We start from the raw sequence: 13653 nt of genomic DNA, 5'->3' as shown, positions 1-13653 counted from the left end.
GTGCTATAGGCACACGCCTCCAAACACAACGTTTCACATGGGTGGTGAGGATCCAAACTCAGGTGTTTGTGCTTGCACAACAAGCACTTTCTCCGCTGAGCCATCTTGCCAAGGGATGTAAGGAAGTCACTGAGACACAGACAATATCATGAACAGAGAAAGCTCAGAGACCACCAAGCCTGCAACAAACAGTAAGGAGCCAGGAGGGCCAGCTAAGAGTCACTTGTGTCCCTCAGGTGTGTGGGGGTGGGAACAAGTGTCTCATCCAGTCTCTGGCTCCCCGGCTTAACATCCCAGAGCTTGAGGCCTGACAGTTGTCCCTACCACATGCGTTGTCTCTATTATCCACATGGTCCCTAGGGAGCAGCAGGGTGGTTCAGGAAAAGCTCTGGTCCACAAAGAGGAAGTTGGGTTGCAGACAGACCGCACTGGAAGAAAGACTGTCCCACACCCTCTGCAATCAATAAGATCTCCCTTGACTGCCAAGCACCGTGGTGCTAGCGGCTTGTGGGTCCTTTCTCTTAGGATGAGTATGAAGTTACCACCATCCCATCTAACAGCCCTGGTCTAATAGTCACTTCCTGCTTGTACAACCTCAGGTGGCCTCCCTGCTTTTGTTCTGACCTCATTTTCCTAGCTGCTGTTTGCAGGAGGCCCAGGCCTCAGATTTGCATCCTGGCTTTACAGCTTCCAGTGTGGTCCCAGCCACACCAGGGTTCTCACCAGAGTTCCTGACCCAACAACTTCAATTTGTGACTTTAGCTGCACACCAGACCCCCTACTCAGATGTCACAGTGAAAACCCGGCTCCCCGGATGACTGCACACACCTTCAGCTTAGCTCTCAGACCAGGACACCCGGCTCTGAGTCTACAGCAACTGGAACCCATGTAGCTCCCCAGGCAGGCCTCGTCACCCTTCTGCTAAACACAGGCCATCCAAAATGAAGACCACTAGGTCCTGCTGTACTCTTCCCTACTTCCTGCCACCTTCCCTTCATGAAACTGACTCCAACCAAATGCTGCTGTGCTACCCCCACCCCACCAGCCGCCAGCCCCACTGCATGGGTTTGCTTAGTGTCCCTTCTCTCAGATTTAAGCTGTAGGATCTCATCTCTGGTCCCCCTCCATACCTACCTAATCAAGTACCTCGTGGGTTTTTTGTCAGATGAGTAAGGGAAGAGACAAATATGGCCAGAGAACAGAGAGGACCAAGGCAAGAGGAGAGGATGGTCACCTGGCGAAATAATCCCTCAGGACAATGTCGGCTCCAAACCCAGAGCTCCTGCAAGACAAAGCTTCAGTGGCACCTGCTGGGGGGATGGGGACAAGGCATGAGACTTCATGGCCATACTTGGGAGACAGAGGTAGACAGAGGCTGTGGACCTGAGGGAAAGGCAACAGTGAGGGAAGCCAGTCCTGAGGGCACTGAGGCAGGATCAGATGCTGTCAAGCATGGACAGGAGCTATGAGTGTTCATTTTGTGTTGAGCTGCAAACACCCAACATTTTGTTTTGTGCATCAGCAGGTGTGGGCTGTAGGCTTTTGAGTGGCAGAAAGACCCTTCCTGAAGGGCTGTCAGCCTCAAGCAGGGACTTGTCTGTCCGGCAGTCCTGTCTCTCAGAGCTGGTGGCACTGTTCTCAAAGTGGCTGGTGGGTTTTGGACACTTCACCCTGAGAATGTGCCACTGTAATGGGACACCTAGCCCAGGAGGCCTTGTCCATGTTCCAACCACTCTACACGACAACTCCACCAGTCTTTTTTTTTTTTTTTTTTAAGATTTACTTATTTATTTTGTATATGAGTACACTGTAGCTGTCTTTAGACACACCAGAAGAGGGCGTCGGATCCCCATACAGATGATTGTGAGCCACCATGTGGTTGCTGGGATTTGAACTCAGGACCTCTGGAAAAGCAGTCGGTGCTCTTAACCGCTGAGCCATCTCTCCAGCCCCAACTCCACCAGTCTTGAAGGGCAGGTGAGACCCTCAAACTATTCTCACTCACTCCGGGTGTGAAGTGGCTGTCTCCTCAGTAGCTCGGCAAGAAGCCAGTGCTGGGGGAAATGGGAGCCGAGCTGATTTGTGCAAACAGAACCCTCCACTAACAAGCCATACACCTGCTCCTGGCTGCACAACCACCAGGCTGCTCAGCTTTCTCCAGGCCACTGGGAGACATTGGGGATAGCCCCAGGTGCGACACTCGGCCCAGCAAAGAGCTTCCTCAGAAGAAGAGTCTTTCTTGTCCACTTGAGATCCTCAGTAGAGCAGGCCAATCTGGTGACAGCAACAGTGGCAGCAGTGAAGCCACCACAGAGGTGGAGGGTGATGGGCAAGAGACCACAGGCATCGCTAGGTCTTGGATTACCAAGCCCTGAAGGCCAACATCTCAACACCCAAGGGTCAGGAGCTGCAATGCTACCTTGCACTGCCTGGCACTGCTGCTAGCCACTGCTCCTGACGATTTCATCAACTGCCGAGTGCTGGACTGCAGGAAGAGGACACCATAGCAGGGATCTTCCAACCTAAGCACCCGGAGCCTTCTGACTCTGGCTCCTGAGGCAGACACACACCCTCCAGTTCTCAGGCCTGGAGCCAAGGCCCGAGTCTGTGGCTCCATTAGGCTTCAGCTCTTGTGAGTCAAGAGTTACTAACACTACAACCACCCATGTACTTCGATTTCCCCGAGTAAGATGACCTCAGCTAGCCATTTAACCGTAATTGCCAAGGCCCCCAAGATTAAACAGGAGCCAGCTATGTGCCCTGAGCTTCTCTCCCAGGTGACGCCTAGGATACTCCTCAGCCAAAGATGGATGCCACAAAGACACAAAGCAGAGGCTGCTCTCAGTGTCCGCACAAGTATGCAGCAGCAGGAGGGCCACGGGCCTGACCTGTAAACCCATCTATGCGAAGGACAAAGCGACCACACAGCAGCTTCCTGGATGAGGCTGTGCGTGGAGCCACGATTTTACTAAAGGCTGACATACATGAAAAGCAGATGTAAATTTACATGTCACCTCTGTGAAGCCAACGTTCAGCAAGCCCTCAGCAGAGACCTCCCCGGCACCATGCTTCCCCGTTCTGGCACTCCGTGAGTGAGATTACTCTGCAAGCCTTTGTCTGGCCAGTCTCTGTGTGGGTTTGTCTTTGGGTACTAGTTGTGTCCTCAATACTGCTTTCTTTTTTTTTTTTTTTTGGAGCTGAGGACCGAACCCAGGGCCTTGCGCTTGCTAGGCAAGCGCTCTACCTCTGAGCTAAATCCCCAACCCCCTCAATACTGCTTTAATGTTTCTATTATAGATAAAATTATTTATAATTCATTATGGCCTTGTTAAATGTCAAACTGCTTTTTTTTTCAAGTGTTTTTTTTTTCCTGTTTTGTTCTTTGTTTTTTTTTCGGAGCTGGGGACCGAACCCAGGGCCTTGTGCTTGCTAGGCAAGCGCTCTACCACTGAGCTAAATCCCAACCCCTGTTCTTTGGTTTTTTAAGCCAGGGTTTCTCTGTGCAAGAATCTTGGCTGTCCTAGGGCTCGCTTTGTAGACCTGTCTGCCTCGGCCTCCTGAGTGCTGGAACTAAAGGTATGCGCCACCGCACCCAGCTTCGAGATTATCCACCTGTCACACTCAGGACTGCATCCTCCGGCACCTCTTGCAGTGTGAGCATTTCTGGTTCCTATAGGTATATACACAGTAATCCTCTGGGACAGGTCTGGAAGTGGGTCTCCCAATCACTGCAGAGTCCTTCACCAACCCAAAGCAGATTCACAGCGCACGCTCAGGTCTGTAACAGTAGCCCCCTTCCCATTCAACCGGCTGCCACGAGAGTGCGACTTAGCAGACAGTCTTAGTTCCTGTCTTGCATGGCAACTCCTTCCTGACTGATGTTGCACCAAAGCATTCACACACGTAGCTGACACTCCCAGCCCAAACTGTTCCCACCACCAACACCTCCAACCCAGGTGGACATGAAGTCCAATTTCACCTAAGAGAGACAAGTGTTCTGCACTGAGACACGGGCTATTAATGTCAACAGAAGTCTCAGGCTTTGATAAGAGTTGAAATTACTAAGCTTCCCTTCACGGTCAGCACATTTCAGTGTCAGGAAGTCACCTCTGGTATTACCCCCGACCTCAAGCAATGGGGTGCTTGCCTTTGCATAGTGGGGACTCCCATGTCCTCACAGGTTCGAGAACATGGCCCCACTCACTATCCACCTGCTGGCCTCAAATGTGCCCGTGGGTGTCCAGAGCTTTAGTCCTTGTGTCGAATATTAAAGATTCTGCCGATCTTAAGATCAGGCTGGGAGTGCTGGGGGACAATGTGGTCTTCCTCAAAGTCAGGGAGGGTAGAGTGCCAAGTGGCCCCTAATGCCCGATCTGTCATGCTGTCATCCTGGAGCAGCACGGGTCATCAATTTGTGAGCTTGCCCCAGGACTTCAGGATCTGCCAAGGAAGTTGTGGCCAACCAACACTGGAGTTTATTCCTACTTCACCGTGTGGCTCCCAAGTATGGGAGCTGAGGACACAGACCACAAACATGAGCTACTTCAAGCTCTTATGTGTGGAAAAGCTAGTTCTGAGGGCCTCCCCAACGGACAACTTGGCCAAGGATAAGTCTAGCCCCCTATAGGCTCTCATCTTCACGTGGCCTGAGACCCATGAGTCCCACACTGAGGCGATACACATACACGGGATTCTGACAGGAATCGAGCTAACTCTGCAGAGCATGTGGAGAAGTAACAGCTCGGAGACCTGGAGCTGCTCTGGGGTTTTTAAGGCTGAGCTCCATGGCACCTAGGAAGTCCTATACTTTTCAGAAACAGGGAGCTTAAGTAGACTTGTTTACAGCCCAAATCATAGTCACAAGGAGCCAGACAGTCAAGTTCCCACGTGCCCCTGGACCAGAGCCAGAGCCCACAGGGGGAGGCAGCAAGAAGAGCTGAACAAGTGTTCCCAAGCAGGAACAGGCGCTGCAGGCCACAAGATTCCAGAGGCTCTAGGAGCTACGTCCATAAAGGTTAGTACCTACTAGACACTGGTCCTCCAGAAGTGTGCTAGGAACAAACCCAGCATGTGCCCTGCCTCGGGCCAGAGGCTACCTGCACCCCAGACATACACCACCAGGCAAGCAGGACACCCCCATAAAAGAATGTTCTAGTAGAGTGCCCAAGGCTCCCGGAGTCAGGCCGTGGCTCTGGCCTGGATAAGCAGGAGACTGGAGGTTGCCTATGGGTCCTACCAGCTGCTCAGGGTTTGGGACTAAGGGAAGGTCGGGCTAGAGCTCATGGATCCTGCCTGAGCCTGCTGGCTGGGAGAAGAGTGGGTTAGCACAGAGCCATCCCACCAGGCTGGGTGCACTTCCTGGACACAGGGTGCTTTGTGAGGGCCGAGCTTACCCAGAGGCCTTCAGAACAAAGGCCTCCTGTCTGCACTGCAGCTTCCTCTCCTCCGCTCTCCCAGGCAGAGCCCCCAGGCTCCCATCCAGCTCCCCACCACACACACACACACACATGCACACATGCACACGTGCACACGCGCACAAGCGCACACACACACACACACACACACACACACACACACACACACACCAGGCACATCCATGGCCCAGTATAGGAAGAGGCTCTGCTGGAGCAGGAGGTGGCATACAGCCAGAGTCTAAGAAAGAGGTTCAGGGAAAAACCAGAGCTGTCCCACTCAGGAGAGGCCCAAGACTTTCTGTACTTTGGGGCATATGTGATTACAGCATGGTGCCAGCCATACACTACACATACCTAGTATGCCAAAAAGAGGAAGATAATGGGAAGCAGCCCCATGTCCCCAGGAACAGCTCCACTGTGTACACATAGGTCCCCTCCAAACCTTTCAGGGGGACCAGCCTATTGTAACACTAGAACTGCAGGAAAAGGGCTCTGGCCCTGGAGGGAGCACACGCCTGGACCTCTGCTCCATGCAGCCCCAGTCTGCTCCTCTGAGATCCTACCCAAGCTCTACACAGATGGGTACATCTTGGGGGCCTTCAGTGTCCAGGGGGCAGAACCCAAATCAAGCCAGGCAGAGTACCGGCCAGCCTGGCCAGCTCCTGTTGACACTGACACTGTAGCTGGTGCAATGCCTTCTTCAGACAGTCCTCCTTGGCGCTCAGTGTCCTGATCACCTCGGCTGCCTGTAGGCCCTGGCGTCTTGGTGCCCCGTCTTTACTTCTCACCAGTCGATGGGGTCTTTGTGGCTGGGCAGGGGTACTGCATAGCTTCCAGGACCCCTGCAGGTCTGCCAACTCCCGTTCGACGACCTCCCGCAAGGCTTTCCTTGAGTTGCTCCACTCTGGCCCCTGACCTAGGCCTCCAACCTGCACGAGAGAGGGTATAGATTCTCCTGAGCCAAGGGCAGCTCTCTTCCCAGAATACGGGATCCAGGTGCTCCCAGCTCTGCAGCCCCAAAGCCCACATAAAAAGCCAGCCCCCCCCAAAAATGTTCCACCCTCACAAAGCAACTGAAGTCGATGCCAGCAGCAACTGGAACACAGGGACCCAAAACCCAGGAGCTCAGGGTCCCTAACCTCAACCTCCAGGGCTCCACTCTCAAGACCTACACCTGGCTGCAGGATAGCGTGGCAGTTTTAGCCTACTGCGCTCCTCGGGGCCCTTCAGAACTCAGAGGAAGGGCACTCCAGGACTCAGTGTAGCAGCTCCCATCTCTCTGTTCTGCCCCTTCCCACTGCTGTCCAGGAGTGGAGTACGTGAGTGGGAGCACGTACTCCTTGGAGCAGACCCTGTGGGCAGCAGACCTGGGGTGAAGCACACTGATGAGCCTTCCCAGCCTCTAACCCACTCAGAACACTCAGAGAGCCACCCTGAGTCCTGGGCACTCTGCTGAGTGGGTTCTGCCCTCACGGTTCTAAGGAAGGAAGGAAGGAAGGAAGGAAGGAAGGAAGGAAGGAAGGAAGGAAGGAAGGAAGGAAAAAATATACGAGTCAGGTAAAAGGAAGTCATAGTTGCTGTGAGAGAGGGGAAGAGACCTCTGGCTCAACCACAGCGTGAGCAGTCTGTAACACACTGGCCTCACTAGAGTAGATATAGGACAGGATTTCCCTGATCAGTGAGACGACTACAGGAGAGCTAAAGGGGAGCCCGTCTGCAGCTAACCTTAAAATGCTACCTAAAAGGAGAACAATGGGTGGGTGAGTGAGTGCGTATGCTCCCAGGAATGGCTAGGGAGGACCACTGGGCAGGCGCAGTGCATACAATGGGGGTAAAAGGGCAGGCGACTCAGAGCAGGGTTGTCCCTGGAAAAAATCGAAAAGTGGCAGTGAAAGCTAGCAGGGTCCCTTCACTGCGACCCACTGCTGTTGGAGTTTGGTGCCCAATCGCCCATCAAACCTAATTCAAATAAGCAGGGTAATTCACCTAGAGGCTTTGGCCCATGGTCAGTCTAGCCCTCCCTCTGAGAATAGCCAGTCCGGATAGGAAGAGAGAGGTAGGTAGGGTTGGAGGGTGGGTTAGGAAGAATGGGCAAAGCAGGTGCCTAGCTCACCCGGGATTCCCACGCAGCCCGCCGGGGCTCGGCCACTTCCCGTAGCTCCTCCTGCAGGGCCAGCAGTTCTTGTCTCACGGACTCCAGCTCACCGAGCCCACCTTCCGAGATCATGGGCAGGGCTGTAGGTTGTGAGGTCACAGCAGGAGTCTCGGGGGAACAGGCATCCAGAACTGTATCCTGCGGAGACCCCGGTGAGATGGTCAGGCGCGAGCGGGGCAGAAGACCCAGAGGTTCGTGGGGTAGCGGTGGCATCTCCAGGACCCACCGAGGACAGGGCAGCTCGTACACCTCAGCCACCATGTCTCTGGCACGCAGAGAGGCATAGAAACCAGACCTCTGGGAGGACCCGAGGTGAGGACACCCCAGTATGGGGCCTGCACTGAGGGCCAGCAGAGGTCCTGAGCAGACCACCCCTTAGAGTCTTCTCCTCCACCTTCGAGGTAGGAAGAGCTTCCGACCGGTGAGCCCGGTCAGAGCCAGAAGGGGCAGAAGCAGCAGAGAGAACTTCCTCACCATCCATTGCCAGAAGACCAGCTCACAGCGCCGCCACTCCAGAGCTGCCTCCAGCCGGGCGTTCTCGCTCTCCAGGGCATGCAGAAGCTACAGGAGAAGACACAGCTGGCACGGACTGCCCACCGACCAGCTCCTGAGACCAGCTCCAGCCCGGGGCTTCGGCCAGAGTGCTCTGTCCAATATTCCACTGACTGGAGGCTGTCCCAAAGCCCGCATAAATAACAAGGCCCAAGACTAGGGAGCCCGCTGGGCCATCCCATGTAACTGTGGGTGATGAGGAGTTAGGCATCGGAGAGGGGCGTGGGACAGAGCTGAGACAAGCTTCAGAGGGAAAGGCAGGGCCAAAAGATAACCTTTGCCTACCCTCGTGAGTACAAAGCTTGCTAGTCCTGCATTAACGGCTGTGCATCAGAGACTGAGCAGTACCTCTTCTTCTTGGGGTGCACCCACCACTTAGCTAGAGCCGGAAGCTCCTAGCTCTTTACCTCCCACCCTTGGTCCTCTGGCTGGGAACCCCAACTTAGGGGCTCCCTTCCGAACATGCATCATCCAGCACACCGACCCTTCTGGTAGACAAAATGCCTGGTAATCTATACATGGAGGGTGGGTGCCTCTGGATGCCCTATAGGTGTCACGCCTCGTCAGAGGCACAACCTACCCAAAATGTAAGTGCTCCCACATTTGACAACTGTATGGGGGACTCAGGGAGAGGACCCTTGCAGGAGACAGTGCATGCCAGGCCCTCTGCACCTCAGACACCGCCCCCGCCCCCCAACCATGGCTCCACAGAGAACAGTTCCCCATGGCCTGAGAAACTGGAGAGAGATCCTGAATGCTAGCCAAGGCCAGTGCATTGGGGCAAGCACAACAGAAACGGGAGATCAGAGCCTCCACTTAGTCATGGGCAGAGATGAGAGTGGCGGAATCCTCCACTCTCTGTAAGGAACCAGAACAGGGTGAGGGGGGCACACGCATAGCGTGGCCCACAGGCCTACTGCCCAGTTCCAAAGAACAGAGAACCCATCCACAGGCACAAGGCAGCTAGACACACCATCAGGAGGGCAAATAATACAGACCCCAAGAATGGTCCCCAGGAGACCCAACGCCCCCAGACTTTGGGGTATGGGTGTGGTAGGGGAGCAGATAAGCCTCTTCGCCTCTCCATGGCCCCACCCTCAATTCTGCAGCCTCCTGATGCAGCCGTGTCCCTGCACCTCCTCCCAGCAGGATCCAGGACACAGAGGGTGCAAAAGAAGGCTGTGGGCTCCGTAGTGACCAAGGAAACTGACTTTGGATATAACAACAGGCCTGGCTGCTCACACACCAGGCATACACTGTTCCAGAAACTTCTGGGACCTGCCTTCGGGTGGGCCAGATGCAGGTGTTAGCCAGCTCCTCTCCAAATACATAGAAACAGATGTAAGGCCTTGGTCCACTTAGTCACTGCTGTCCAGTCCTCTGTCTCAGCACCAGCAGCCTCCCCACGCCCTGCCCCTAGTGTGGTCCCACAGCGGAGCTCCGGGGGCAGGGCTTAACTGAGCATGTGACTCTGCTATGTTCCAAAGTCCAGCAGCCAGAAACCCTGCTTCATTGAGTCACATTCAAAAAAGGGGGCCAGAGCCAAGGGTGTAAGGACCCTTAAATCTGTCCTGGCACCTCAAGGTCAAGCACTGGCCTTACAAGGTTGGACTCTGCCTGGGATTTATGTAGGGATACAGGTCCAGCTGGCACCAATGGGCTAGGTACCTTACACAGTAAGCACCCTTGCTTTAGAACACACAAATCACCCAGGGCACGGAAGCCCAGATCCGTAGTGTGACCCCAGAAGATGACAGAAAGGGTGGAAAACAGGAATCTAGCCATCTGTCCCTCACCCCATGATCCTCTGCTGTTGCCTACCCAGCTGTGGGCAGGCCTTTGATGAGTTAAGAGTCCGCTCTTGGACTGGAGGGGGAGGAGGCCAACAAGGGAGCTGCACTTGGAAGAGGGGATCATCCAGGCCTCAGTTCTGCTGCATAAGAATACACGGCCAAGGCCAGCAGAGGAGGCTGGCAGAGGTGACCTCAGAGATAAGGTGAGAAAAAGGAAGAAACCAGTGATAGATTGGTAGGAGCCTAGAAAGACAGGGAAGGAAGGAAGGAAGGAAGGAAGGAAGGAAGGAGGGAAGGAGGGAAGGAGGGAGGGAGGGAGGGAGGGAGGGAGAGAGGGAGGGAGGGAGGGAGGAAGGGAGGCAGGCCGGCACAAGGGGGACAGGGGAGTTGAGAGGGACCAAGAGGGTATCCTGGGGAGAAGCTGGGTTAGGGCCAACACTGACACTTTACCCAGCCTCAGGCAGAAGGCCATGTCTGCCTAGGGCCACATCATCCCTGGATCTCATAGCCTGCCGTTCTCCAGGGCTCTGCTTTCTTAAGATTTAGGAATCTCAGGAGCCCACTGCCTAGGAAAACCATGCTTAGATAAGAGAATAGCCCCTGGGCAACAAAGTAGGACGAAGGCCTACAAATACCCAGGCCAGTACACTGGCCTACCCCTGTAGACCTCCCCACACTGATCCCGGTGAGCTAGCCCCAGGCTCTGAAGGACAGCCTACCCACTCACACTCAGCCTTTCCCTACTTCCAGACACATTGGTAGAGCTAGAGGTTCATTTCAGACCTGAAAGCAGTGTTTCTGCAGTGTGCCAGCGGTCCCCTCCTGGACGCCACATTCCTCCAACCCTGACCATGACACTGGTCACCCACAGTAACAAGTGACAGTGATTGGCTGTCAAAGCCCAACATCCACCCCCGGGTCTTCCCCAAAAGACCAAACCCCACCATGAGACAGCACCCACCGCAGCACCCTGCCAACCCTCACCTGCTGACTGCTCTCTGGATCTCTAAGCATCTCTGTTTCAGCGACAGAAAGATGGCCCAGGCTCTGCTGGCTGTGGCATCCCTGGGTATACAGATGGATCTGCAACAAATAATAAACCGAGACTGGGGAACAGCTCCCCAGTGAGATCTTTCAGTTGAATATTGGCACCTTTAGAGACCGCTTATAGCCAGAAAGGACAGGGCTGGGCTCAGGGTGCCTCGGTAATGCTGGGGGCGTAGGCTGCAGAGGGCCACCAGACAATTTCACTGAGGGCTTCCCACACCCTGCTCACACAGGTAAAGCAGGGGTCTTCCCTCCCCCGGGCCCCCCTGCTTGTAAAGGCCACAGTTGGGGTAAGCCTAGCAGTCCAGTGGTCCAGTGGTCCTGACAGAGACGGACCACAGAGAAAGGCAGCCCGGGGCACAGAGTGAAGAACCATGTGCCTGTATTACCTTCCTGTATTACCTTACTGAGGAGGGTACACTGCTCCCGCTGACTCAAGATCAGGCACCTCCACCTGAAGCGCAACTTTCCCATCAGCCATTCCACCAGGCGGAGATCCACAGGGCTCTTTGTAGCCACAAGGCATGCAAGGGGTCCAGGACTGGTCAGGGCCTCACAGTAAAGAGGGAACAGTAGTCAGCCCTGCTATACATCCCGTATCTTAAGATCTTAAGGACAGGGAAATTGTACTACTAACATAGGATCAAGCCTCTACATCCTTAGAGGCAAATATACCATGTGACCTGGGGGCACAGAGAAACCCACGGTTTCTAGGCAAAGCAGGGCTCAGACACCCTCATTACATACTCACCTCACACTGGGGCAACTGGTCACCCAGCTGCACACGGGTCTGGGCAAGCAGCTGCTCAAGCAAGGGTCCTTGGGCCAGGAGCCAGGACAGGGCCAGCAGCAGTTCCCGGCTTCCCTGAGAACTGCCGTCGGGAAATTGTAGCAGCACAGACCTGGGGTAGCCTCGGGAGCCCAGTGCTGATTTCACCACACGGGCTTGGGCCTCTGGAGTGGGAAATCATCAGCTCAGGGGGTGCTAACCTGGAGGTTTCACCCTCTGGGGACCTGAGAGCACCCCCTAAGCTTAGAACCTGCTAAAAGTGGACAAAGGAGACAAGATCTGAGAGTCTGTGAGGAGGCAAGGTGCTAACTAACCAGCGGGCAGGATTTCTGTGAGTCTTTGGTTCAGGGTGTAGCCAGACTCTGAGTCTCACTGGAGTGATCAAAGCCACTACAACTCAGGTAAGCGTGGTAAAGACTAGTGGGAACCTATACTTAAGAAAGTGGGCTCAAGAGTAGGTGGAGCAGATGCCTGAGGGAAGCTGGTAGACAACAGTGGAGCTTTAATGGGGCGGGACTCCGTGGGTTAAGGCAAAACCACAAGAGCCTTGGGGAGCGGCTTTCTGAGAGGGCGGGACTTACCTGGGGCAAGGTCGGTCCAGGTATTGTTTGCAGCAAGCGGTGAGAGCACACGTAAGAGAAGTTGCCAGAGCACTGGAGCCTGAAGCAAACAGTTTGTAGTCAGCGGGTATCATGGTGTCACCTGCGTCGGCCCAAGACAACGCTTGCCCTGACCCCGACCGCCTATTCTGGTAGCCTCACCGCCTCTGGTCGATCAAACTTTGCGCGGCGGAAGATTTCGGGGCTGGGCCCAGCTGGTAGGGACCGACTCAGCGCTGCGACAGCTTCAGGCAGGGCCCTGGCAGCCCCTTCCACTCGGCTCCGCCGCCGCCCCATACAGCCAGCACCCAGCAGCCTCGGATCGCCCGCCCGGGACCGCGACCAATCACGGTTCCGGATGAGGCCCGCCTTCTCCGCTCAGGCCCAATGACCGGTGGCCCTGGCGTTTGAGTGCCTACCAGTCTATCCCGTAGGCAGGCACTTCCGGGGTCGGGGGTGGGAATTGGATTTGCTAATTTCTTTGGAACTCACCAATTAGCACCTCGACTTAGCAACCTCCTTAGCAACCACGGGCCCAGGCTGGGCCATGGGGAAGGCGCACATGCGCCCGAGGTGTTCCCCGGAGGCGCAGAGGAAGGAGCAATATGGCTCCACCCGGCCACGAAAGGAGTGTCTCTGCAAAGCCGCCCAAGAAGGAGCCCGCCGCCAGGGGTCGCCAGGCCCCCGCGAGAAGCAGCTGAGCCCTGCAAAGTGGGTGGGGAGTTCCGGGGGCCACGTCGCCAGAAATCTCTTCAGAAGCCATCCTCCCTTTCATGTACAGCCCCAGACTTGGTTGTCCCCATTTTTATTCTTCCTCCATCCACTAGAAGAGCAGTTTCTAAGGAAAATTCTCCACTTTTGAAAAGGGCACGGCCCTCTCTTTTAAGGTCGGACTTAATTTTGTACTCAGCCCTACTGGATCAACCTTGGTAAGATGTGAGAATCCTGCAAGGATTCACAGCAGCTACATGGCAATGGCAGAATGAACCCAGAGTCCAACCTGATGCTCGGGGAAAGACGCTGACCACATGCAGTCGGTAATTATCCTCTGCAACCCGCATGAGCCTACTACGTGGCTAAAACCTTAGGTAGCGAGCCAGAGCAGCCTCTAATGGGAAGCCGGATATGAAAGACTACATTATGTGCGCCAGTGCGTGTGGAGGAGGGCCGGACAAAGGCCGGATGCTGCCTACGGTGATCCAGAGACGAGCCTGCGGTCGACGCATGGCAGCGGGGAATTGCTGGGGCGAGACTTGTACGCTCGAGCGGACACAAACTAAGCTTTGTGCACTCGATGTCACCA

General features: G+C 55.1%; 1 protein-coding gene across 2 annotated transcripts; it reads right to left on the bottom strand.

Moving 5' to 3' along the window:
• Positions 1-1756: 1756 nt before the first annotated feature.
• Positions 1757-12674, bottom strand: Tedc1 (tubulin epsilon and delta complex 1). 2 transcript variants are annotated; one of them, XM_087554774.1, is made up of 8 exons: positions 12513-12674; positions 12333-12411; positions 11713-11915; positions 11364-11502; positions 10899-10997; positions 8044-8130; positions 7528-7707; positions 1757-6343 (listed from the first exon to the last, which is right to left on the bottom strand). In XM_087554774.1, the coding sequence occupies exons 4-8, from the start codon at positions 11433-11435 to the stop codon at positions 6014-6016; spliced, it is 768 nt and encodes a 255-aa protein (XP_087410900.1). In that variant the 5' UTR covers positions 11436-11502; positions 11713-11915; positions 12333-12411; positions 12513-12674; the 3' UTR covers positions 1757-6013.
• Positions 12675-13653: the final 979 nt, after the last annotated feature.

Source organism: Rattus norvegicus, chromosome 6 (assembly GCF_021556685.1).
Source record: "Rattus norvegicus strain SHRSP/BbbUtx chromosome 6, alternate assembly SHRSP_T2T, whole genome shotgun sequence".
Classification (NCBI taxonomy): domain Eukaryota; kingdom Metazoa; phylum Chordata; class Mammalia; order Rodentia; family Muridae; genus Rattus; species Rattus norvegicus.
Note: the sequence above shows the minus strand (reverse complement) of the source record. Positions and strands in the feature narration are given on the sequence as shown.

What these genes read in the sequence shown, in the direction of transcription:
- Tedc1 (XM_087554774.1), bottom strand. Translation starts at nt 11,435, where the DNA reads ATGGGAAAGTTGCGCTTCAGGTGGAGGTGCCTGATCTTGAGTCAGCGG. An exon ending in ATCCAGAGAGCAGTCAGCAG is followed by an intron (nt 8,131 to 10,898) that starts GTGAGGGTTGGC and finishes CTTCTCCTGTAG; the next exon opens with CTTCTGCATGCCCTGGAGAG. An exon ending in TGGTCTTCTGGCAATGGATG is followed by an intron (nt 7,708 to 8,043) that starts GTGAGGAAGTTC and finishes GGGTCTCCGCAG; the next exon opens with GATACAGTTCTGGATGCCTG.